This window comes from Aquarana catesbeiana, linkage group LG04 (genome assembly GCF_042186555.1).
Source record: "Aquarana catesbeiana isolate 2022-GZ linkage group LG04, ASM4218655v1, whole genome shotgun sequence".
NCBI classification, from domain to species: Eukaryota; Metazoa; Chordata; class Amphibia; order Anura; family Ranidae; genus Aquarana; species Aquarana catesbeiana.
Genome location: NC_133327.1, coordinates 26,795,872 through 26,823,812, shown reverse-complemented (window position 1 = coordinate 26,823,812; position 27,941 = coordinate 26,795,872). Strand labels below are relative to the sequence as shown.

At 43.4% G+C, this 27,941-nt stretch overlaps 1 protein-coding gene across 1 annotated transcript; it reads right to left on the bottom strand.

Annotated features, from left to right (window-relative positions):
* Positions 1–7,882: 7,882 nt before the first annotated feature.
* Positions 7,883–27,703, bottom strand: LOC141139114 (uncharacterized). Its single transcript, XM_073624933.1, has 3 exons — positions 27,548–27,703; positions 17,471–17,595; positions 7,883–9,700 (listed from the first exon to the last, which is right to left on the bottom strand). The coding sequence occupies exons 2-3, from the start codon at positions 17,587–17,589 to the stop codon at positions 9,133–9,135; spliced, it is 687 nt and encodes a 228-aa protein (XP_073481034.1). The 5' UTR covers positions 17,590–17,595; positions 27,548–27,703; the 3' UTR covers positions 7,883–9,132.
* Between the last annotated feature and the right edge of the window lie 238 nt (positions 27,704–27,941).

Below are 27,941 nucleotides of genomic sequence, written 5' to 3'. Positions count from 1 at the left end.
GGAGTGACATACGAGGACCGGGGGGGGCCCTCCGACTGATCCTCCCTGCATCACACCCCGCACAGGAGATGCAAGGACGTGACGCTGGGCGTCCACATAGCAATAGAAAAACCACCATTCCGCCAACAGATGTAAGGAAAGAGGCAAACCCAGGAAACAGATAGACAGCTCAAACATAACAAAGTAAAGATATATAAAGAAAGTACATAATAATAAAACATAATTGGACCATAATTGTGTTAGTATTCAACACAAAACTGACACTTGGCCAGCAAAATTTATAAATAAGTCCCCTGGGTACAATAATATTTTCCCAAAATGAAGTCTTGACAGAAAATATACCAGAACTTTATTAAACAAACATAATGGACAGATATATTCTCAATCAAGGGGCTTAAAGATAGAGCGGACCTGAACGAGTAAATAAAAAACAAAATATGATACAAAAATAAAATATACCATACTCAAACAAATCAGAACAGTTGTACATAGGACCACAGGAACTTATGAAATAACCTAAATCATAGAGATTATAAAAAAGGTTTATAAGACTGAGACTCATTGATTCCAGGGGCATAGATGGCGTTAAGGCGTTCTATCCAAACAGTCTCCTTTGCGGAGAATTGATTTGTCCCAATCACCGCCTCATGGGTCCTTGGGGACCACAGCTAAGGCGATGAATGAGACCAGTGACACATCAAATTTGTAATATAGGTCGAGGTGTCTACTAACTGTGGCAACCATTTTACCATTTTTGGATTAGTAGATATGGTCCTTGATTCTGGAACGAAAACTGTCTAGCAGTTTTGACGACATAAAAAGTGTTACATTTACATGTCATCAAGTAAACAACACCTAGTGTGTCACAATTGGCATGGAAAGGAGGGACAAATGTCTGGCCATTAAGAAGCATAAATCTAGTGCCTGTGGTGATCCAAGGGCAAAAAGCACATTTACCACATCGAGTTATGCCATTTGGAGGATGTCTAGATTGTAAATAGCCAGAATAGTGACTAGATGTCAACCTGTCACGCAGAGACCTCGACCATCTAAAGGTAATTTCAGGTTGGGGCTTTATTATATTTAGTAAGAATAGGGTCAGCTTGCAATAATGGCCAATAATTTGCCAAAATGTTGAGGATGGGGGATTGGGAGGGCGATTTCACCGTGCATCGGCGCCACACCTTCCACTCCATGCGTGCGACGCCCAGTGGGCATCCCTTCACGCAGGTGTGTGCTATTTCAGCTTGGCTGACACATGGTGAGTACGTCTGGCTGCTGCCCTGCTGTCTCTCCCTTGTCATGCCAGTGTGACGCTGGATGGGACCCTGGCCGTTGGTCTCACCCTGCAGTTCCCCCTCAGTGACCTTTTCTCAGCAGTCCCATTTTGCACTCCATTTTTGGTTCATATCCCATTAGGACCTACATGGGTAAATACATAGCAAGCTCTTGATTTATTCTTAAATTCCTCTATAACAAGCATTACTAATACTTCTTTACTCCAGTTTTCATTAATTTCTCCTGATTTCAGGAATCTCATCTCCTCTTCCCTATTCTTACTATATGGACACCCTATTTTTTCATTCTGTTCACTTTGTTGATATGCTCCACAATATACTTCTATACTGTGGTGATGGGTCTACTCTTTATGACATTTCTTTTTATTTATACCAATATGGTAACAAACCACTTACTTTATTGTATACAATACAGAAATCCCATCCACAGTCACATCAAGATTTTTCCATACACACTTTTTGGGGGACTGCGTGTGTGCTCCTGATCCATGCTTGGGTCCTTTCCTCAGCTCCCGTGCTGGACATAATTATCTGGCTGACCTCCAGCAGGTGGTCACAATATGTAAACATGCCTTGTAATAGAAAAAAAGCATGACAGGACCTCTTAAATATGAGATCTGGGGTCAAAAAGATCTCAGATCTCATTTTTACACTAAAATGCAATAAAAAATAAATAGAATACAAATTTTGTCATTTGCAAAAAAAAAAAAAAAATGGCCCCTGACGTTGCTTCTGCCCTGCAATGATATGGAGACGTGTGGGGGCCATCTTCCCCTCACTCATCTCCATATCAAGCCAGGAGAAGGATCCGATCATCTCCACTGCTACAGACGGCTCCAGTAAGCGGTGGAGGGCAGGGTGCCCTCTCCTGCTGTCGATAAAAATGATCTTGCGGCGAATCCACCACAGAGACCACTTTTATCTGAGAGCGGACCGCCCACTGAAGAAGAGGATACCTATAGGATAGCTAGCTGCTGCCATAACAACGATAATCCTCTTCTAAGTACCGACGAAAAAACTGCGGTCCGTAAAGGGATAATGTATCTTGTATGTAGTGCATGCAATCACTGACCGCCCAACTGTAAATGTACGGCATTACTTTGATGTAAAAAACCGTTGTTATGGCAGCGGCTAGCTAGTATGTTTCATTCATTAGGCAGCCGGCTTTCCGATAAAAGTGATCCCAGTGGTGCAATCGCCGCAAGATCACTTTTTTAGGTGGCGGGAGAGGTACAGCCGATGGTTAGGTAGGAAGTCAAGTGAGGGCAAGATAGCCCCCACTCGGCTTTATACCCTTGGAGGACCGGAGCAACCTCCGACGTCATGGCCAGTCCTCGGGCAGATAAACATGATTTTTTTTTTATTAAAGCTTCTGGATCTTTTGGTGGTATTTGATCATCTCTGCATTTTTTGCGCTATAAACAAAAAAAGAGCGCCAATTTTGAAAAAAAAAAAAACACAATATTTTGTACTTTTTGCTATAATAAATATCCTCAATTTTTTTTAACCGGTTCCCGACCGGCGCTGATCGCTGTATAAATGACAATGGTCCCAAAAATGTGTCAAAAATGTCCGACATGTCCGCCATAACATCGCAGTCACAATAAAAATCGCTGATCGCCGCCATTACTAGTAAAAAAAAAAATTATTAATAAAAATGCCATAAAACTATCCCCTATTTAGTAAACGCTATAACTTTTGCGCAAACCAATCAATAAACGCTTATTGCGATTTTTTTTTTTACCAAAGGTATGTAGAAGAATACGTATCAGCCTAAACTGAGGAAAAAAATGTTTTTATATATATTTTTGGGGGATATTTATTATAGCAAAATGTAAAAAATAATGCGTTTTTTCAAAATTGTCGCTCTTATTTTATAGCGCAAAAAAAAATCGCAGAGGTGATTAAATACCACCAAAAGAAAGCTCTATTTGTGGGAAAAAAAGGACGTCAATTTTGTGTGGGAGCCACGTCGCACGACTGCGCAATTGTCAGTTAAAGCGACGCAGTACCGAATCGCAAAAAACGCTCTGGTCAGTAAGGGGGTACATTTTTCCGGGGCTGAAGCGGTTAAAAAAGCAAATTTTTTTCTCAGTTTAGGCCGATATGTATTCTTCTATATATTTTTGGTAAAAAAAGCCCAATAAGCGTATATTGGTTGGTTTGCGCAAAAGTTATAGTGTCTACAAAATAGGGGATAGATTTATAGCATTTTTATTATTATTATTTTTTTTACTAGTAATGGCGGTGATCTGTGATTTTTATCGGGACTGCGACATTATGGCGGACACATCAGACACTTTTGACACATTTTTGGGACCATTGTCATTTATACAGCGATCAGTGCTATAAAAATGCACTGATTACTGTGTAAATGTCACTGTCAGGGAAGAGGTTAACACTAGGGGGCGATCAAGGGGTTAACTGTGTTCCCTATGGGTGTTTCTAACTGTAGGGGGAGGGGACTGACCTAGAGGAAATGACAGATTGTGATGCCTAGCTATTAGGAACTCACGATCTGTCTCTCCTCACAGAACAGGGATTTGTGTGTTTACATACACAAGTCCCTGTTCTGCCTCTTGTGCCCGCGATCACTCGTGTCCAGCAGTCCTCGCGTCCATCGGCCACGAGCATCGGCACCCCCCCGCAGTGCAGTGGGCGCATGCGCGCGCCCTCTGACGGCGCGCCCACACCTGCTATCACGTTTAAAGGGGCAGGCGTATAGCTAGACGGCTTGCGGGATCGTGACGACCTGCCGCAGTATAATGACGGCGGGTGGTCGGCAAGCGGTTAAAGAGGAGCTATAGTTTGTTTTTTTAGATGTACACATGAAAGAGGTCAGCTTAATGTAAAAGACTGTATGTAATATATTTTTAAAATCCTTCTTTGTACATACGTTTCATAATTTTATATAAATGGGTGTAGCCATGGTGTTGCAGCTAATAAAACAATCCGCCAAATCACCCCACTGCCAGACTTCATACATCACTTCCAGAGACAATGAACAGTCTTTTCCGAGCTTTGTTTTTATTGGGGGGTACAACTTGGATAGGGATTAGGAATATGGGATGCCCACAGGATAAGTTATTGCCATCATATCAAAGGATTTAGTACATTCAGAATAAATTTAGAGCCAGAAGATATAATGTGCATATTTAGGTATGAATCTCCTCCTGCATCTCCATGCAGACTGTTGTTCCTCCTGCAGCCCAATCTCCTCAGGTTTCCATCTAAGAGTTCTCCGCCATCCGACCGTGTGGTGGCTGAGACATCACTAATGACCGTGTAAAAGCAATGTTCTTAGATCTCTTTCACCTCCTGCCCATAACTTGTTTCCTCCTGCACAAACTTAGATACTCTATTGAAATATGACACATCCTCTTCTATTTAATAGTAGGGGCCCACTCTAAATAAGCCACCCTACTGTGGCTCTGGTTGCTCGCTGCCACTAAGCCAGAGGCCTGCAGAACCTCTCCCCGAAGGCCCAGTGGTTTAAAAGCATATCTTCTAGGAAATATGGACTACTGTTCCCAGCCAGCCCTTCACAGACTCCTTGGCACTTCAGCCCTTGGCACCTCCAGCCCCACTGCTTCCAACAGCCCTGAGTTCTTGATGAGGAACTTTGACTGGACCATGCCAGTTTCACCTGCCCTTCTGCTCCAGGAGCTCCCTGCCATCCAACCGTGTGGTGGCGGAGACATTGCCAATGACCGTGTAGAGGCAATGTTCCCTCACAGCCCTCCCCGGGCCTCTCCTGCGATCGGCGCCCCCCCCCAGATGGGGATCGCCTCTTGCGACTGACTAACATGCTATTCCTCGCTTCACCCAGCCGACTCTGCCCCTTGTGGAGAATCACCTCACTTTATATATGAGGCCCGCCCCCTGCCAATCTTGATAGGGATTGGTCAGGGCTCACACACAAGCTGCCTGCCACTCCAGTTCCAGACCCAGCCCCTTTTCCAGAACCTTCTTTCTGAAAACAGGGGAGGCACCTCAGAGCACAGGTTGTAACGCCCACAGCCCACTCCCAGCCCCCCAGATCAAAACAGACAGGCCTAGCGCACAGCATAAGCCTGCCTAAATTTACCTGTGCTGGATAACCTAGTAAAAATAAACCTTACTAGCACCCATCTATTGGTAGAGGGTGCTACACGGGTTAACCTGATTTACCTTGAACCCTATGGGAAAATTTGCCTCTGTTCACAACCAATTCGGTTCACGACCAGAGTCGTTTTCACAAATTAAGTTTGTGAACCGAGGTATCATGGTATTGTTTCTTCTCTGAGCTTGTACTATATAGGAAACACCTAATAAAACATTGTTAAAAAAGTCATTTTTCTTACCTCGTCTTGTGCAGGGCAGCCTGTACATTCAGTAAAATGAGTGCCTTTTATACCATATAATATATTGCCACCCTACAGATTTGACTCCCCCCTGAACTAACCTACAATTATTTTTTTAGGTGTGTACAGCTGTACAACCAGTTTGGGGAACTTGTGCAACCAAAATACACTGTCCTAATTATCTAATTTTTTAATAATCATTACCTGGCAATTGTGGCCAAAAGTTTGTGGACACCTGACCTTCACACCTACCTATCTGGTTAAAATGTGAGTCCACCGAACACAGCGAAAGACTGATCACTGTACCAGCCTGCTGCCGGTACCGTGTGACCACTGTAACCAATCACAGCAGGTCACATAACATTTCCACCAAGTAAATGTAGCAGAATACATTTTGGCTGAAATTTATGAAGAACAATTATTTATTTGCAAAATGTTATAACAGAAACGAAGAAAAACTTGTTTCTTTTTTCAAAATTGTTGGTCTTTTTCATTTATTTAGAAAAACATAAAAAACCCAGCATAATTAATTACTTCCAGACCGCCCACCGCACTTATACTGCAGAAGGACGGCCCAGTTGCGCGAAACAGCATACCTGTACACTGTTCGTGTCTTCCAGGTCTGGGGCGCACATGCGCCGCCGGCGCCCTGCTCCCGCTGTGATTGGACACAGCGGGGGCCAATCAGCTGTCTGCCGGGAACCCAGCGATCGTTTGGAGAGAGGCAGAATGACGGTCTGCCTGTGTAAGCAAGACAGATCGCCATTGTGCCAGAGAGGAAAATGAAGATCTTGTGTTTCTACTGAGCAAAAACACGGATCTCTGTTTTCCTCCAGTAAAAGCATTCCTCCCACAGTTAGAAATCACTCCCTAGGAGCACACTTAACTCTGTCAGTGTCATTTATACAGTGACAGTGCTTTTTTTTTTTAGCACTGATCACTGTATTGGTGTCACTGGTCCCCAAAAAGTGTCACTTAGTGTCAGATTTGTCCTCCGCAATGCTGCTAAAAATCACTGATCGTCGCTATTACTAGTAAAAAAAAATATAAAAAGAAAAAAGTCCATAAATCTATCCCATAGGCAATTTTGATTTTTGACGTTAGGGTCCCATTGACTTTAATGGGGTTTGCTATTCGGGTCTGAACTTTCGCTGTGTTCGAAAGTTCTGGTACGAACTGAACAGGGGTCCGTTCAGCCCATCCCTTGTTCAAACCACACATGTGAGGTATCACTGATCGTTAGAGCAAGAGCAATAATTCTAGCCCTACATCTCCTCTGTAACTCAAAACATGCAACCTGTATAATTTTTAAATGTCTCCTATGGAGATTTTTAAGGATAAAAGCTTGTCACCATTCCACTAACGGTGCAATTTTGAAGCGTGACATGTTGGGTATCAATTTACTCGACATAACATCATCTTTCACATAAAAAAAAATTGGGCTAACTTTACTGTTGTCTTTTTTAATTCAAAAAAGTGTATTTTTTCCAAACAAAGTGCGCTTGTAGGACTGCTGCGCAAATACGGTATGACAGAGTATTGCAACGACTGCCATTTTATTCTCTAGGTTATTAGAACCCCCCAAACATTATATATACATTATAAGTAATTTTCTAGCAAAAAAAGAAATGATTTTAACTTGTAAACAACAAGTTTGAAAAATAAGCCCGGTCCTTAAGTGGTTAAGTCTCATAGTTTGGAACAGGTGCCATCAAAATCAACAGGCTGTGACTTGTCATGCAAGTCATGTCATGTGTCCGAAGTTGTATGAAAAGTCGCACTAGTGGAAACGGAGAATAAAGCTGGCCATAGATGGATTGAAAATTGTGCGGTTCAGCAAGGATTGGCTAAATTCTGATCCATCTATGGACATTCCAGCTTGAGAGAAGTTGATCTAATGATCAGCTTCTCGAAGAATTTTGGGGATTGTTTTTTTCTTCAATCTGCACTGCAGCCAATCAGCTGCAGTGCTGAACAATGTATTCCGAGTCCCCACTGTCAGAATTACCAGAGCACAGAGGGGAGGATTCCTACATCCTCATCACTTGTGGATGTAGGAATCCTCTGGCTGATCAAAGGAAAAGAATGAACCAACTTTGGCCAGCCTTAGGCAGTGGGTGAGACAATGGTGTGCTTTCTTATTAGTATCACTAGCATCAATATATCAGTTTTATATTTACATAGTTACAGATTTACATAGTTATATAGTAGGCGAGGCTGAAAAAAGACACAAGTCCAATCTATTTGCAAAAGAAAAATGTAATTGAAACAATTTAAACATTGATTTTGCTACAATTATAAATTATACATTTGCAATCATTAAAATTAATAAAATTGACCAAAAAACAATATAGTTTCCCTAAAGCGTGCAAGCATTTGTTTTTCAATTGAACAAAGGGCAAGATAATTCATACTGATTAAAATAGCTTGGCTTTCTAATCAGTTGAGTTTTTATGTCAAAACATTCTCTGACATGATCCAAGTTTATCATCAAACTTCCTTCTCCCCCTTTAGATAATGTCCCAGCATTGATTTATTTTACTTTTACTTTGTTCCTGTAGCAAGAAATAGCTTTTATTTCTCCTGGTGAGATCATCACCAGCCTTGTAAAATTTTTGTAGGGTCAATTGCTGGGAGCTTAATTCCTATTGACAAATGCACTCTTTCAGAACGATATCTCCCAAAGCACCTAAACACAGTGTGTGGGCAGGCGCTTTGCGATTCAAAGCAGTGGCATTGAAAGAAATCAATGTACATCTGAGGAGTGAACAGAGAAGGAAGGGGATAGGTAGAATTCTGTAGTTAAAGGAGTTGTAAACCCTTGTGTTTTTGCATTAAGGTGAGAAAATGTCTGACACTGACCACCTCCGGTTTGCTTACCTGAGCCTGTGTGTTCCCTTGGTGGAGTCACGCTCTTCCTCTCTGCCCGTTGACTCGGCTCTTGATTGGACAGATTGATAGCAGCGCAGCCATTGGCTCCCACTGCTGTCAATCAGATCCAATGACGTGGGCGCCGGGGGGCTGGGCCGAATCCTGCATTCTGTGTGAAGGTACACAGATGCAGGACTTGGGAGCGTGCCCACATGGGTGTCCACCTTAGAAGAGCCTTCTCCAATGTGGACACTCGATGCAGAGAGGAGCTACCAGCGCAGCGAAGAGGTGGATTGGGGCCGCTCTGTGCAAAACGAACTGCACAGTGGAGGTAAGTATGATATGTTTGTTATTTAAAAAAAAAAAAAAAGGAGGGTTTACAACCCCTTTAAGCAGGCAGGAATGACAATGCTAGTTGGCAATTCAGTACAGCAGACCACTGTGTTGACATCCCAAAGAGGAAATTAAGAGCTCACTAGATTTCTGGCAGATCAATGGGTATTTTTTCATTCTTACAACCTTTTTAAAATGAATAAAACATTACTAAATATGCACGTGTTTTAGAGATGTACTGAATATGTTTTTTTTCCTTTTGCCCTGGCATACCCTTAAATTAAGGGTTAACGGCATTGCTGAACTGGAAGACTTTTTCCACCATGGACAGGTTTTATGAAGCATCGACGGCAGATACTGTTTTTGCAATTGAATAGAGCCATCTTTTCATCAAGTGCCCGCCAACCGGCCCAGATTTCTTTCTCGGTTCTCTCCTTATCATCAGAGTATGTGTTTCTAAAAACAAAAGCTCTTTGGGCTTCATTTAGCTTATCAAATACAGAAAGCTCCTTTATAATATTAAAATAATCCCCAGTATTAACACACTGGCTTAAACATGGGGAGTATAAGGTAAAAAACACGATGCATCCGGCCTCCGGGGCTTTGTTCATCAGATTCTGAATGGGAGAAACTTTACCCTCACCATGCAACAGACGATATTCAGCATGCAATGATCCACGATAGGAGGCCGCTACCATTCTGTGCCCCTCATAGACCCCGAAATTTCTGACTGTTTCACGGAGGGAGTTAATATCTTCTTGGCGCAGAGCTTTCTTGATGTCATCAGTACTTAGACGTTTGCATTCATCCAAGGTGAACTTCACTGCATAGGCATGTTGAAAGTTGAAGTATCCACTATAAATATAAATACATACAGATGAGGTTTGCTTTTATTAAATGTTGTATGTAGACCTGAACTCAAAAGCTACTACTTAAAAATAAAGTACACTGTCCCTTCTTGCCTATTTTTTTAACAAGCGATTACATGGTTCTGCATGAAGGATGAGTGCAGGTTTGATCCAAACTTGGGTTTGGACCGAACCCAGCAGGAAGTTGTCACTCCTGCCCACTGCCACCCAGTCAACTGTGGCCAGGGCATTCCCTGCCCCATAGCTACATGTACATAAAGGCGTGGGGATGCTTGTGCTATGATTGACCTAATATATGGTGAGATGGCATTTGACAAGAGTGGTCATTCTGGGGGTGTCCATAATTGCCTTGCATTTCTAATTGATATGTTTTGTACTAAAAAGTAAGGGAGACCAAATATTTAGTCTTCATTGGCTAGAATCTGTCAAGTCACATTCTTGATGAGGGAACAGAGAGGGAGGGCTGAACTACTGAGACAAGAAAGGACGGGGGGTGGGGGGCAAGAGGAACTGAGCTGTTGAATAATTTCTGGAAGGGGAGAGCAGAGGGAGCTGTTCCACTAAGTCACTGCTGGAAGGGGGAGCAGGGGGAGGTGAGCAGCTAAGTCTCTGCTGGAAGGGGAGAGAATGGGAGCTGTGCTGCTGAGTTGCTGCTATAAGCAGGCCCGGACTGGGACAAAAGATAGGCCCAGGCATTTTCATGGTTGGTGAGAGATATTCACGGAGTCGGTCCTCCCTACTATAATGTAAATGGGCACTGTGATAAAAAGAGGACTTCACCGTAATGATTATATTACAGTGCCCCTAGCAATCACCGCCCCCATCACAGTTCTCCTTGTAGTCATGCCCCCCCCCACACTTTTCTCTCTAATCACAGTGCCCCCTTTTACTCTCTGCCTCCCCTGCACAGTCCTACATTCTGCAGGGCAGAGGATTCAGCCTGTGTGTCCTCTCCAAGGTCTCCTGCCTCCTGACAATGTCATCCTATCAGCAGAGCTGGGGGAGGGAGGAGCTGCAGATCTGGATCATATTAACAAGTGGATGATTACCCGCTTGTTAATATGAAAAGACTCCTGCTCTCTGTGCAGATCTCGAGCTCCTCCCTTCCCCAGCTCTGCTGATAGGATGACATCATCAGCGAGGTGGGAGAGCCGGGAAAGGAGACACAGGCATGGCCGCGTTGTGGGAAGTGAGCACCGACTACAGTCGCCACTTACCTCCTGCTGTGCGGCCCGGTCATCAACAGGCCTCGGACCGGTACCGATCCGCAGCCTGGGGTTGGGGACCCCTGCATTAGCCAACTCTTGTTAGGACATGTGGCCCAGTTGGTGACTACAATCAACACATTATCCCACTTCCGGTTTTGTGGCCCCGAGACTCTAGGGATGAGGAATGCATAATAAATTCACCCTTTGAGCAACTAGATAGAGGCCGATTTGGGGAATACTACAGTCCCATATAGATCCGATTGGTTTCCAGGTCTGATCGGCTTTGGCCACCCAACTTGGATTTTTTTGTCTCCAATCAGAGATTTAACATTGTCAATCTATGTGGGCACTGTTTATTTGTTTCATTTTATCTTATCCTATTTTATACACTGTATTTAGCTATATATACATATTGGGAGTGTGTTTATTCGCACAATGTTTTATCTGGTCATGTTTAATGCATAGGATTCCACATATGCTTTGGTCCGTTGGTCCGTGTGTATCGCTGGACCGTGCAGCCCCTGTTGATCGCTCACACCGTGGAGCGCATCCGAATACCGGAAGTTTGTGCAGTGGTTTGGATGACCCATGGTGTGGAGTGATCCACAGCGAGGCTTGGTTCTATCATGTTAGTACTTAAGGGAGGTGACGCGGCGCGCCGCCTGTGCCCCTGGAAGACCTGATGATGTCACGAAACGCGTAGGGCGGAGCCAGACGACGCGCTGACGTCACCCCCGAGTGAGCTTATTCCAGTAGGACGGGTTTGTCCGAGCTCCGGTGGCCACGGAGCCGGACTTAAGGCTGTTTTATCTATTATGTTTGTAAGTGTTCATTTATTTTTTATTACATTTCAATAAATTTTATCAGTTTTACACTATGTGAGCCCCTTCTATATTCCATGATACCTTTGATATGGGTTCGTTGGTGTGGCTGATGTTGAGATGACCTCTGGTGGACACCGCTGGCAGTTCTCATCCTTTGGCTTTTAAAGTTTTCTGCTTGCTGTGACCCTCTGTGGTGGGGGGTCATGGCCTTCTGGTAAGAAGTAACCCCTTCTATTCTCTGGTGGTGGACCTCTCTTCGCTATTACAGAAATATACCTATTGTCACTTGGACTTTTATTTTTTATTTTTTGGTGATCCAAACTCACTATGATATTTTTTTGATGCCTCATTGGATGGGACTGTTTTCTTTCACCATTACCATATGTTTTGCACATTGGTTTATTTTTATATTTATTTATTTGTTATGTATGATCACGGTATAAACCTCTTGCACTGTGGATTTTACATTACGCACTACTAGTATTAGCGCAACCTTTTATTTTTCTCATGTGGCCCAGTGGCCCCGGCCTGATCAGGTAACTCCAATGTACTTTCAGATAAGGCCTTCCATACAATAAAAGTGATCCACATACAATACAGTCATTTAAACATAAAAATGCACAATATTAGACATGGCCTTTCCTCAAAATGTGTATCAAAACACAACTCTGATATAGGAAACATCCATACAACGGTGTGATTAATATGCCTTGAATTAACAATCTAATATCCAAAAGTTCATACAAGGTAGTACAAATCTACACCCATCAAGTCTATGCACCTCAGCACAAATATATGGCAGGACAAGTGGACCTCTCATAGTATGAGCCCTGTAACACTGTAGCAAACAAAGAGATGACTTTCCGTGTCTAATATCCAGGGGAATTTCACTTTGGCTTTTGTTCCTGTCTAGAAGAACATTGTAAAATATTCTTGCTCTTCCAACTTCCAAAATAAATGCATGTTTCGTAGGTCCCTAACTCCTTCACGCCTAACGGTAAAACAAATCTAAAGCCCAATCTAAGCCCACTTTTGCAATTTTAACATGTCTTAGTAAAACTGTACATATCATCACAACTACTTTGTGCATCCAGGTGGATTATACCTTGTTTTTTTTTTCCAGGACAAATTGGGCTTTCATTTGGTGGTAAACGGTAATGCATATATCCTGATTCTTTTGTTATCAAAGGAAAACTGGCCCAAATTAGTAAAAAAAACAAACACTTTTTTTTTAATTTAACTGTATATTTCTTGCCACTACCATAACCTACTACCAAAGAACAACCCAAAATAAATCCGCCTGCTCCTGACAATCGCAGTGATACTACATATGTGTATGTTAGTTGTTGTTTGTACCCGTAGTACATCCCAGAAACAATAGTGCGCATTTTGCTTTTTTTTTAATCCTGCCTAAAACATGGACGCTGTTACTATTTAAAAAAAAAAATCCTGTCCAAAAATACCGACCGTTGACCCTGACCTTGACCCAAACACTAACCATAGCACCATCTTTGAAAACGTCCTATGACGAAACGCGTAAGGCGGAGCCACGCTCACACGTCACAACCCAGAAGTGCTGGCTGGAACGCACGGTGGAACGCACACCCGCGGCTAGCAGCCGGCTCCAACCCTGCATACAGCGGTGCTTGTCTTATGCATCTTTCTTGTTTTTTTGGCTTGTAAACAAGTGGACAAATGAAATGGAACTTTTACTGTAACCTTTTCTTAACATTTTGTGCAATAAATTGGACATAACGTACTTCACCAAGGAGGGCCCCTTTGTTTTTTCTGTTGCTCCGGTATACTGGAGAGCTGAAGGTGGCAAACTGCTGTAGTATCCTGATCACATCACTATACTTCTTGGGAGCAGCGGTGAGGATCGAACGTTGGAGAGGACAGCAAGCAGACTTGGAGTGAATATCGCATGCCCTGGGACGCCCACTCAGTTGCTCGGTACCCCTGCAGGGGTGTTCATCTCTGGTGAGTGGGGTGTGATAGGGGGGCGTGCACCTGTAAGTCACTGTCCTGAGTGTAAGGCACGGAAGTCACTGCAGTGTCCCCTAAAGTTTCAAATCTACAGCTTTTATAAGGGTTAATTTTGTCTTCTCCATCTTGGTCAGTAAAGGATGACCCCTGGCATGGACTTTTTTTATGAATTAATGTGTGCTGAATGTGTAATTTTATAACTGGTCTTATGGCTGTTGTACGAACTTTTAAACAACTCTAAATAACTGCAATATACCCAATAGTAGTGTGCAATAGGGTGTCACAAACAAGTTTTCTATGTTTTTATGGTTCACACATAAGTGGCAGGGTGTTCTAATATTTTTGGTATTGTTAGGAATCTTTTTCACACACACATGGTAATGATACGTAGAGACCACAGTATCAGCAACACACACACATCCAATTAATTATTTTTCAGCATAATAATTATATCACCTCTGGCGTTTTTTTGTCCCAAAACTTTTGATTTTTGAGGAAACACTTATTGTACATTCAATCACAGTTCATTCTATCACTTATACTATGCACTTATTTATCTATTCACTGGGAGGATTTCAATTTATTAATTTGATGTATTACTAGAGTTGAAATTATTGAGACTGCGGCATCTGTTTTGTGTTTAGGGGTATTTTTATTGACTCAGTGTATATAGAGTTTGGGGTCACTTATTATTACTTTATTAGTCTATTGAGGGCAGCGCCGTCTTTATTCCATTATCACTTTATTTACTAACCATAGCACTGACCTAGACAAACCTTGATCTAGGTATTTAAAAAAAAAATGTTATTCTATTTTTTTTTTTATTTTTTTTTTCACACTTTTTTTTCTATCTCTCCAAGGACAGAGAATGATACAATCTACAGTATCTCACTAAAGTGAGTACACCCCTCACATTTTTGTAAATATTTTATTATATCCTTTAGCCTAGGTTCACACTGACAGCGGGAATGAAGTCGTACGAGTTCAGCTGAACTCACACAATTTCATTCCCACATGTCAGTCCCGAATTCGGGGGTGATTACCGAAACATCTGTGCAGGTTTCTGCACAGATTTCTATTGAAATCACACCCTGAAGTCGCCAAAAGTAGTACAGAAACTACTTTTGGGAATCGGACGGTGCCATTGCCGGCAATAGCCGCCATTTTGGCATACCGTTTGACATGTCAAATCGCATCCCAAATCTCTGCAATGTGAACCAGGGCTTCATGTGACAACACTGAAGAAATGACACTTTGCTCCAATGTAAAGTAGTGAGTGTACAGCTTGTATAACAGTGTAAATTTGCTGTCCCCTCAAACTAACTCAACACACAGCCATTAATGTCTAAGGCCCCTTTCACACTGCCATGACTTGAAAGTTGTGAGATTTTGCCACGATTTTACCGCGATTTTGTGGCCTGTGAATTCAGGGAATGCCTGTGTAAATTTGAGGTCTATGGACCTCAACTCACATCAAAGTCAGGCCAAAGTAGTGCAGGGACTACTTTGAAGTCGGAGCGACTTGAAGTCGCACAGATATGAATTGTACTCATTGGAAATCATGGAGTATGACTTGTCATGCGACTTAGTATTCTGATGTCGCAGGACAAGTCGCACAAGTGTGAAAGGGGCTGCTGGCAACAAAAGTGACTACATCCCTTAGGCTAGGTTTCCACTATTGCGACCTGGAAGTTGGGAAAATTTGCCGTGATTTTTTTACGTGATTTTGTTGCGACTTGAAACAATGCCTGTGTATTCTTGAGATCTATGGACCTCAAGTCGCATCAAAATGGGACCAAAGTAGTGCAGGGACTATTTTGAAGTTGCTGTGACTTTAAATCGCACAAATATGAACAGTACTCATTGGAAATCATGGGGTACGACTTGTCATGTGACTTTGCAGTCCCAAGTCGCATGACAAGTCGCACTAGTGGAAACCAAGCCTAAGTGAAAATGTCCAAATCTGGCCCAATTAGCCATTTTCCCTCCCCGGTGTCATGTGACTCATTAGTGTTACGAGGTCTCAGGTGTGAATGGGGAGCAGGTGTGTTAAATTTGGTGTTATTGCTCTCCTTCTCTAATACTGGTCACTGGAAGTTCAACATGGTGCCTCATAGCAAAGAACTCTCTGAGGATCTGAAAAAAAAAATTGTTGCTCTACATAAAGTTAGCCTAGGCTATAAAAAGATTGCCAAGACCCTGAAACCGAGCTGCAGCACAGTTGGCCAAGACCATACAGCGGTTCAGTGGGACAGGTTTCACTCAGAACAGGCCTCGCCATGGTCAACCAAAGAAGTTGAGTGCACATGCTCAGCGTCATATCCAGAGGTTGTCTTTGGGAAATAGATGTATGAGTGCTGCCAGAATTGCTGCAGAGGTTGAAGGGGTGGGGGGGTCAGCCTGTGAGACCATGCGCCGCACACTGCATCAAATTGGTCTGCATGACTGTCCTCCCATAAGGAAGCCTCTTCTAAAGATGATGCACAAATAAGCCTGCAAACAGTTTGCTGAAAACAAGCAGACTAAGGACATGGATTACTGGAACCATGTCCTGTGGTCTGATGAGACCAAGATAAACTTATTTGGTTCAGATAGTGTCAAGCGTGTGTGGTGGCAACCAGGTGAGGAGTACAAAGACAAGTGTGTCTTGCCTACAGTAAAGCATGGTGGTGGGAGTGTCATGATCTGGGGCTGCATGAGTGCTGCCGGGACGCTGGGTAGTTACAGTTCATTAAGGGAATCATGAATGGCAACATGTACTGTGACATACTGAAGCAGAGCCTGATCCCCTCCCTTCAGAGACTGGGCCGCAGGGCAGTATTCCAACATGATAACGACCCCAACACACACACCTCCAAGATGACCACTGCCTTGCTAAAGAAGCTGAGGGTAAAGGTGATGGACTGGCCAAGCATGTCTCCAGACCTAAACCCTATTGAGCATCTGTAGGGCATTCTCAAATGGAAGGTAGAGGAGCGCAAGGTCTCTAACATCCACCAGCTCTGTGATGTTGTCATGGAGGAGTGGAAGAGGACTCCAGCGGCAACCTGTGAAGCTCTGGTGAACTCCATGCCCAAGAAGGTTAAGGCAGTGCTGGAAAATAATGGTGGCCACAAAAAATATTGAAACTTTGGGCCCAATTTGGACATTTTCACTTAGGGGTGTACTCGCTTTTGTTGCCAGCGGTTTAGACATTAACGGCTGTGTGTTGAGTTATTTTGAGGGGACAGCAAATGTATACTGTTATACAAGCTGTACACTCTTAATACTTACATTATAGCAAACAGTAATTTCTTCAGTGTTGTCACATGAAAAGATATAATACAATATTTAATAAAATTTGAGGGGCGTACTCACTTTTGTGAGATACTGTATATCTCTTGTCCATTCACAAAGACAGAAAACACAGGGGGCAGGCTTTACAGTGACTGATCACTGTGATAGCCTCTAGATTGTAAGCTCTAACGAGCAGGGCCCTCTGATTCCTCCTGTATTGATTTGTATTGTAATTGTACTGTCTGCCCTCATGTTGTAAAACGCTGTGCAAACTGTTGGCGCTATATAAATCCTGTTTATTAATAATAATAATAATAATAATAATAGCCAATCAGAGGCTATCACAGTGATCAGGTGACCCGGAATCAGCCGTTCTGGGTCCCGACCGCTAGGACGGGTCTCGTGGCTTTTGTTCAATCAGACCTTATTTTGCCAGTATTCATAATGAGATATACATCTTACCTAGTCATTTCATCCTTGATATATTCTGTTACGCTCGCCAGTTGTCCTTCACTTAGTAACATCCCACCTGGGATACAAGCCAACAAACAGAGCAGGCATAGCAGGACGTGACCCGTCATCTTCAACTATGATTATTAGGAAACACACTTTAGGAATTTGTAGTTTTCTTGATTTACACTACCATATAAAATACTATGCATTTATAGAACTGCAGTTATGTTAAAGAATAGTTTCACCTTTTGGAGCATGTTACACGTTGCACCAATATTAAGGCCTCTTTCACACGGATGATCCGTATGTCCGTTTTTCATCCATCCGTTTTCGGATGAAAAACGGACATACAGTCATCCCTATGGAGCGTCGGATGTCAGCGGTGACATGTCCGCTGACATCCGACCCCGCTCCGATCCGAAAAGTGTAACGGAGGAAAAACCTACTTTTCCCTCCGTTTTCGGATCGGATCGGATGACGACGGACACTACGGACCGTCATCATCCGATCCCCCCATAGGGGAGAGTGGCGCTCTGACAGGTCCGTCGCTGCACAGCGTGCAGCGATGCACCTGTCATCTTCCTGCTCAGCGGGGATCGGCGGAGCGATCCCCGCTGAGCCAGCGTGTGTTCACGGGGCGGATCATGACTGATCTGCCCCGTGTGAAAGAGGCCTAAGGGTGTAATGCGTAACATGCTCAAGGTCTGCCCCCCGAAACTCACCCCTTCTACTGATAGCGTGTGCAATGCTCTACAGCAGGGTTTCTCAACCAGGGTCCCTCCAGAGGTTGTTAGGGGTTCCTTGAGGAATGAGCAATTTCTGCCTCTGAGAAAATATCCCATTGACACCATTGATCTTTTTAGCTATCTGTAAGGGGGTACTTCTTCCCAATGACCACCAGTGTAGGGAGCATTCTTCCCACTGACCGTCACACTACTGTATCATGAGTAGGGATGAGCCGAACACCCCCCTGTTCGGTTCGCACCAGAACATGCGAACAGGAAAAAAATTCGTTCGAACACGCGAACACCGTTAAAGTCTATGGGACACGAACATGAATAATCAAAAGTGCTAATTTTAAAGGCTAATATGCAAGTTATTGTCAATAAAAGTGTTTGGGGACCTGGGTCCTGCCCCAGGGGACATGAATCAATGCAAAAAAAAGTTTTAAAAACGGCCGTTTTTTCAGGAGCAGTGATTTTAATAATGCTTAAAGTCAAACAATAAAAGTGTAATATCCCTTTAAATTTCATACCTGGGGGGTGTCTATAGTATGCCTGTAAAGGGGCGCATGTTTCTCGTGTTTAGAACAGTCTGACAGCAAAATGACATTTTGAAGGAAAAAACACATTTAAAACTACCGCGGCTATTGCATTGCCGACAATACACATAGAAGTTCATTGATAAAAACGGCATGGGAATTCCCCACAGGGCAACCCCGAACCAAAATTAAAAAAAAAAAATGATGTGGGAGTCCCCCTAAATTCCATACAAGGCCCTTCAGGTCTGGTATGGATATTAAGGGGAACCCCAGCCAAAATTTAAAAAAAAAATTGACGTGGGGTTCCCCCTAAATTCCATACCAGACCCTTCAGGTCTGGTATGGATTTTAAGGGGAACCCCGCGCCAAAAAAAAAAAAAAAAAACGGCGTGGGGTCCCCCTAAAAATCCATACCAGACCCTTATCCGAGCACGCAACCTGGCAGGCCGCAGGAAAAGAGGGGGGGACGAGAGTGCGGCCCCCCCCTCCTGAACCGTACCAGGCCACATGCCCTCAACATTGGGAGGGTGCTTTGGGGTAGCCCCCCAAAACACCTTGTCCCCATGTTGATGAGGACAAGGGCCTCATCCTCACAACCATTGCCGGTGGTTGTGGGGGTCTGCGGGCGGGGGGCTTATCGGAATCTGGAAGCCCCCTTTAACAAGGGGACCCCCAGATCCCGCCCCCCCCCCTGTGTGAAATGGTAAGGGGGTACTTACCCCTACCATTTCACTAAAAAACTGTCAAAAATGTTAAAAATGACAAGAGACAGTTTTTGACAATTCCTTTATTTAAATGCTTCTTCTTTCTTCCTTCATCTTCTTCTTCTTCTGGTTCTTCTGGCTCTTCTGGTTCTTCCTCCGGCGTTCTCGTCCAGCATCTTCTCCGCGGCGTCTTCTATCTTCTTCTCCTCGGGCCGCTCCGCACCCATGGCATGAGGGGAGGCTCCCGCTCTTCTCTTCATCTTCTTCTCTTCTTCATCTTCTTCTTCATCTTCTTCTTCATCTTCTTCTTCTTCTTCTCTTCTTCATGTCTTCTCCGGGCCGCTCCGCAGCCATGCTGTGGCATGGAGGGAGGCTCCCGCTGTGTGACGGCGTCTCTTCGTCTGACGGTTCTTAAATAATGGGGGGCGGGGCCATCCGGTGACCCCGCCCCCCTCTGACGCACGGTGACTTGACGGGACTTCCCTGTGACGTCACGGGGAATGCCACAGGGAAGTCCCGTCATGTCACCGTGCGTCAGAGGGGGGCGGGGTCACCGGGTGGCCCCGCCCCCCGTTATTTAAGAACCGTCAGACGAAGAGACGCCGTCACACAGCGGGAGCCTCCCTCCATGCCACAGCATGGCTGCGGAGCGGCCCGGAGAAGACATGAAGAAGAGAAGAAGAAGAAGAAGATGAAGAAGAAGATGAAGAAGAGAAGAAGATGAAGAGAAGAGCGGGAGCCTCCCCTCATGCCATGGGTGCGGAGCGGCCCGAGGAGAAGAAGATAGAAGACGCCGCGGAGAAGATGCTGGACGAGAACGCCGGAGGAAGAACCAGAAGAGCCAGAAGAACCAGAAGAAGAAGAAGATGAAGGAAGAAAGAAGAAGCATTTAAATAAAGGAATTGTCAAAAACTGTCTCTTGTCATTTTTAACATTTTTGACAGTTTTTTAGTGAAATGGTAGGGGTAAGTACCCCCTTACCATTTCACACAGGGGGGGGGCCGGGATCTGGGGGTCCCCTTGTTAAAGGGGGCTTCCAGATTCCGATAAGCCCCCCGCCCGCAGACCCCCACAACCACCGGCCACGGTTGTGAGGATGAGGCCCTTGTCCTCATCAACATGGGGACAAGGTGTTTTGGGGGGCTACCCCAAAGCACCCTCCCAATGTTGAGGGCATGTGGCCTGGTACGGTTCAGGAGGGGGGGGGCCGCACTCTCGTCCCCCCCCTCTTTTCCTGCGGCCTGCCAGGTTGCATGCTCGGATAAGGGTCTGGTATGGATTTTTAGGGGGACCCCACGCCGTTTTTTTTTTTTTTTTTTGGCGCGGGGTTCCCCTTAAAATCCATACCAGACCTGAAGGGTCTGGTATGGAATTTAGGGGGAACCCCACGTCAATTTTTTTTTTAAATTTTGGCTGGGGTTCCCCTTAATATCCATACCAGACCTGAAGGGCCTTGTATGGAATTTAGGGGGACCCCCACATCATTTTTTTTTTTTTTATTTTGGTTCGGGGTTGCCTTGTGGGGAATTCCCATGCCGTTTTTATCAATGAACTTCTATGTGTATTGTCGGCAATGCAATAGCCGCGGGTAGTTTTAAATGAGTTTTTTCCTTCCAAATGTCATTTTGCTGTCAGACTGTTCTAAACACAGGAAACATGCGCCCCTTTACAGGCATACTATAGACACCCCCCAGGTACGAAATTTAAAGGGATATTACACTTTTATTGTTTGACTTTAAGCATTAATAAAATCACTGCTCCTGAAAAAATGTCCGTTTTTAAAACTTTTTTTTGCATTGATCCATGTCCCCTGGGGCAGGACCCGGGTCCCCAAACACTTTTTATGACAATAACTTGCATATAAGCCTTTAAAATTAGCACTTTTGATTTCTCCCATAGACTTTTAAAGGGTGTTCCGCGGCATTCGAATTTGCCGCGAACACCCCAAATTGTTCGCTGTTCGGCGAACTTGCGAACAGCCAATGTTCGAGTCGAACATGAGTTCGACTCGAACTCGAAGCTCATCCCTAATCATGAGTTGTAGATATAGACATTTTTAGCAGGGGTTCCCTGAGAAAAGTTGTTTCAAGGGTTCTTCTGTGTTGAGAAGGTTGAGAAAGGGTGCTCTACAGGTTCGTCAGAAAAAAAATAATAAATGCACATTTTTTTTTCCTGAAAAAATATGTGCATTTAATATTTTTTACTTAAAGGATAACAAAAAACAACTTTTAACAAAAAATAATAAATGCACATTTTTTTGCAGGTACAAAAAAAAGTGCATTTACTATTTTTTTGTTTTGGGAGCCTATAAAGCATGGCACCAATGATCAGCAGATCACTGACACCATGCAGGACTCCTGCAGACTTGTCAGTGCATCTGTTTGCTTGTACCACGTACAGGCAAGCAGATGCACACTAATGCCTCGTACACACGGTCGGATTTTCCGACGGAAAATGTTCGATGGGAGCCTTTTGTCGGAAATTCCGATCGTGTGTAGGCTCCATCGGACAGTTTCCATCGGAATTTCCGTTGCACAAAATTTGAGAGCTGGTTCTCAAATTTTCCGACAACAAAATCCGTTGTCGTAAATTCGGATTGTGTGTACACAATTCCGACACACAAAGTTCCACGCATGCTCGAAATCAAGCAGAAGAGCAGCACTGGCTATTGAACTTCATTTTTCTCGGCTTGCCGTACGTGTTGTACGTCACTGCGTTCTTGACGTTCGGAATTTCCGACCAACTTTGTGTGACCGTGTGTATGCAAGACAAGTTTGAGCCAACATCAGTCGGAAAAAAAACATGGATCTTGTTGTCAGAATGTCCAATCGTGTGTATGAGGCATAACAGGAAGAATCAATGAACTACTACAGTGCTCAACAGCGCCGTGGTAGTTCACTGATAACAACAAGCTGACAGCCGCAAAGGATGTTGGGACTTATAGTTTTGCCATCCAGAGAATACCATGGATGAGTGACGCTTTTGACAGCTAGCAGATGAGAAAATCCCCACTAGCTGTCACAACAGGGGATCAGGGGGGAGCAGGGGCCGGTCCTTTTGTAACATGTTACATGTTACACCCTCCCTGAATATGGGTGTAACGTAACATGTTACAAAAGGTGAACTTATCCTTTAAAGATGAACTTAGAATATGAAGATGATTCTCTGTGCGACCAGTATTCAACCCCTAATCAAATTAATCATATACAATACTACTTATTAAACCTTGTGAAAAACAATTATTTGTATTGCTGCATACACTGAGATGTCCCACACCTAAAAGTATAAATCTATCAAAAAGTGCAGCGCAACATATACCTTAAAAATATGTCGCCATCTAACCAATATCACTATATATTATGTGCCAATATATCATGTATATATTTATATATATATATATATATATATATATATATATATATATATATATATATATATATATATATATATACACATACACATACAAATCGATACGCATGTGTTAAAACATCTAATAACTCATATACATATATCTTATATACTGTACATTCTATTAACTTAATGTTTATGTGATTAAATAAAAATGCTCCATAAACCAGTCCTTTTATGATGATACAATATATCCACTGTGCCTGAATTAACTACTCCAACATGCAGTGTTCAAAGTGAGTTCTATCACCATTCACAGAGTGTGTTCACCTGGTTGTATTCACCTATCAAGTAAATAGGTCACTAAGCTTATTCTCCTTAAAGGGGTCTCATTCATCTCCTCAGGATGAAAACAACTTTTTTATCCCTGGATTTCCTCCTCTTCTTAATTCTCCGACCAGCCACACACCACCAATATTTATCAGGAAACTCCTCTGCTCAAGGTTTGCTTTCATCCGGCCCTTGGGGCACTATTCCCCCCGCTGTCAGCAACAGTGGGGCATAGTTCCTGTCACTGACACTGACAATAGGTCACTATTTTTTCCACTGACACCAATGATCGAACACTAATCCTCCCATTGATACCAATGATGTGGCACTATTCCTCTCATTGATACCAATGATCGAACACTATTCCTCCCATTGATAACAATGATGGGTCACTATTCCTCCCATTGATACCAACAATGGAGCACTATTCCCCCCCACTGACACCAATGATGGGACACTATTCCCCCCACTGACACCAATGATGGGACACTATTCCTCCCACTGACAGCAATGATGGGACACTATTCCCCCCACTCACACCAATGATGGGACACTATCCCCCCCCACTGACACCAATGATGGGACGCTATTCCCCCCCACTGACACTAATGATGGGACACTATTCCTCCCACTGACAGCAATGATGGGACACTATTCCCCCCACTGACACCAATGATGGGACACTATTCCCCCCACTGACACCAATGATGGGACACTATTCCCCCCCACTGACACCAATGATGGGACACTATTCCCCCCCACTGACACCAATGATGGAACACTATTCCTCCCACTGACACCAATGATGGAACACTATTCCTCCCACTGACACCAATGATGGGACACTATTCCTCCCACTGACACCAATGATGGGACACTATTCCTCCCCACTGACACCAATGATGGGACACTATTCCCCCCCACTGACACAAATGATGGGACACTATTCCTCCCACTGACACCAATGATGGGACACTATTCCTCCCACTGACACCAATGGTGGGGCACTATTCCTCCCACTGATACCAATGGTGGGGCACTATTCCTCCCACTGACACCAATGGTGGGGCACTATTCCTCCCAGTGACACCAATGGTGGGGCACTATTCCCCCCACTGACACCAATGGCGGGGCACTATTCCCCCCCACTGACACCAATGACGGGGCATTGTATACTCCCACTGATGCCAGGGCACTTTCTTCTCCCACTGGCCACAGTTTTGCACCCTTAAAGTTGGAAGGATAGTAAAGGGGCCCTTTGTTTGGAAAGTTTGGAGGCCCCTGCTCTATAGTGTGTACTTGTCTCAATCCAGAGCATTAAATGTCACTTCTGTCTGCTGCTTCGTTCCTCTGCCATCAGCATGAGACACTCCCGACAAGTTTTCCTGACAAAAAGAGAAAAATGGTGACGGGGAGAGATCTCAAGCACACGGCCTGTGATTGACTGCCTCAGCTCTGTTCCTGTGAGCTGTGCGGAGGAAGTTGTGTCTCTTCCCTCCAATCAGCTCGCTAAACTCTGCAGAGTGTAACTTCGGCTCTCTACCCCCTTTTCTGGACTTTGAGACAAGCTTTAAAAAATCAGCACTTTAAATGGCTGTAGAGGAGAGAGGGCTTCACATAAACAGGTACAGCTTATGTAGGAGGATTAATCTCCACGTATCATATGAGCCCAGTCACTTCACTAGGTATATGTAAGGGTTTACAACCACTTTAAGGCTGGGTTCACACCGGTGCAATGCGGGAACCACGGCAATTCCTGTGCAGGTTCCCTCATCACATCTGTCTCGCAGGCAGTTCACACTGCTCTCTGCAGCGAACCACTGCGGGTAACAAAATAAAGTTAATGACACCCCCAAATTGTTTTTCAGAACACAGTGTGAAATGTGAAATCGGATGGAATTGGATGGCATGGGTCTAAACACCCAAGCAATCCCATTCCAGTGCAGACAAAAGAAAAGTTCCTGCACTATTTTGGTCCGAATTCTATGGAATTCACACTGCACAGATATCACATGTGATGTGCACAGGCATGCCTGTCTGGGATCGCACCAGTGTGAACCCAGCCTAAAAACAAAAGAAAAGCACTCACAAATATTACTTAACCACTTAATGACCGAGCCTCTTTCTGAGATTTGTTGTTTACAAGTTAAAAACAGGTTTTTTTTGCTAGAAAATTACTTAGACCCCCCAAACATTATACATTCTTATTTCTAACACCCTATAGAATAAAATGGTGGTCATTGCAATACTTTCTGTCACACCGTATTTGCGCAGCATTCTTACAAGCACACTTTTTTTGAAAAAAGTACACTTTTTTAAATTAAAAAATAAAACAACAGTAAAGTTAGCCCAATTTTATTTTTATAATGTGAAAGATAATGTTACGCCAAGTAAATTGATACCCAACATGTCACTCTTCAAAATTGCGCCCGCTCGTGGAATGGCGAGAAACATTTACCCTTAAAAATCTCCATAGGCGACGTTTAAAAAATTCTACAGGTTGCATGTTTTAAATTACAGAGGAGGTCTAGGGCTAGAATGATTGCTCTCGCTCTACCGATCACGGAGATACCTCACATGTTTGGTTTGAACAACGTTTTCATATACGCACGCTACTCACGGATGCGTTCGCTTCTGCACGTGAACGTTATTTTACTTTTTTTTTTTTTACATTTTTACACTGTTTTAAAAAAAAAAAATGGTGTCACTTTTATTCCTATTTCAAAGAATGTAAACACGCCTTGTAATAGAATAAAGCATGACATGACCTCTTAAATATGAGATCTGGGGTCAAAAAGACCTCAGATCTTATATTTACATTAAAATGCAAAAAAGAAAAATAATACATTTTGTCATTTAAAAAAAAAAAATAGCCCTTTAAGAGCTATGGGCGGAAGTGACGTTTTGACATTGCTTCCACCCTGCAGTGATATGGAGACGGGTGGGGGGCCATCTTCCCCTCACTCGTCTCCATACCCAGCAAAGGGACAGACGCGATCACCTCCACCGATGCCGACGGCTCTGGTAAGTGGCGGAGGGCACCAGATCCCGGCGGAAGGGGGAGCCCCTCACCCGCTGCCAATAAAAGTGATCTCGCGGCGAATCAGCCGCAGAGACCACTTTTATCTTGTAGCGTACCGCCCGCTGAAGAAGAGGATACCGGGGTTATTACAGCTAGCTGCTGCCAAAACAACGATATCCTCCTTCAAAGTCATCAAGTAAAACGACTGTGGGCGGTCTGGTTAAAGGGTTATTCCACCTAAAAATCATACTTTGATAAAAGGTTGAGCTTGCTGGATCTCCCTGCCAAAAACCCCAACTGTGATCCTGTCCAGCTGGGAAAATTATGTGTTTCCACCCACTTTTGTGCGTTCCAGCTCCTCTTGTTATGTGCTCCTTAATATAACATAAACAAAAAAATCTAGTATGGATGTGGGAGCCCTCAGAATGAGCACAGTGGGGAGCCTGGGACCATGTGAAACGGCTTCCCTGGTTAAAGCAGCCGGACTTTCCAGGGTCACAGCTGTCATTTCTTAGCTAGAGTAGCTGAGGATGCAGCTATCCCAGCTTGTTCTATTCTGGAATATTGGCACTGGAAGGTAGGGGAGACACAGAGGGTCTAATAGACCCCCAATGTCTTAATAAAAAGGACCTGTCACCTGCCCATGCTATAACACAACCCCTATGTGATGGCAATAAAGTAAAAAAATAAAAAGAGTAAATAAAGAAAAGACAAAAAAAACATCAAAATTATAAAAAAAATGTAAAGTACCCAAGTCACCCCTGCACACACCCCACAAAAAAAGCACAGTTTAGGGCAAGCGTGTGTATGTAACATGAATTGCGCCATACATGTGAGGTATCATCACAAACATCGTAATGAGAGCAATAATTCCCAGGCCAAATTCACAGTTTAATCTACTGTAAACTGGTAACATGTTAAAGATTTACAGCATTGTCTATGTAAAATTTTGGGTACCATAGTCTATTGCGATTTCACAGGTGTGCACAGTTTTAAGACTTGACATGTTTGGTATCTATTTACTCAACACAACTCCATCTTTTATATTTTACCAAGAAAATTGGGTATTATATTGTGTTTTTTATCTAATTTTAGTGTATTTTTTCCTAAAAATATGCATTTGATAAACAACTGCACTTATATTGTGTGACATAAAAAATTGCAACTATAATAATTTTCTTTTTCAGGGTCTTAGAAAACTAATACTTTTTGGGGGGGGTTGCAGTAATTTCAGGCACAAAATGCAGATTCAATGCAGAGTGCAAAAAAGTAAAAAAAAAAAAAGACAAGTGGTTAAGCATACTGGCTCTATAAACCTATATACAATATTGTAAAAACATAAGCATAATACTTCCTGCCACAAGCGTAACCTATAGCTCATTTTCTCTTTTCTTTTTTTCTTTTGCCCATTATTACTGTACCTGACAATGAAAATGTGTCTTATTCCAAAATCTTCCTCTGCAGTGATACTTCCTCGATCAGGTTTATATACAAAGCTTTATCAATACGGATGTTGACTTTTTCCTTGAGTAAAGAGTCCTCACCTTTTATGTTGTATAAACGTGCTGGGGAATTCAATTCCAGTGAAATGAGAACGTTTTCCACAGAAATGTAAGATGCAATAAATCAAATCCAAGGTAAAAAAAAAATGTTGAGCAATAAATGAAATAAACTGATATGAGAGAGAAGATGCCAAAGCCAGCGAGGGACTGTACAGATGTTAAACCATTGCTTTAAGTAGTCCATGATGTCCTTATAACACATCCGCAGCATTTCAAGAAAAGTATAAAAAAAACATAAATGGATAGGACTCAG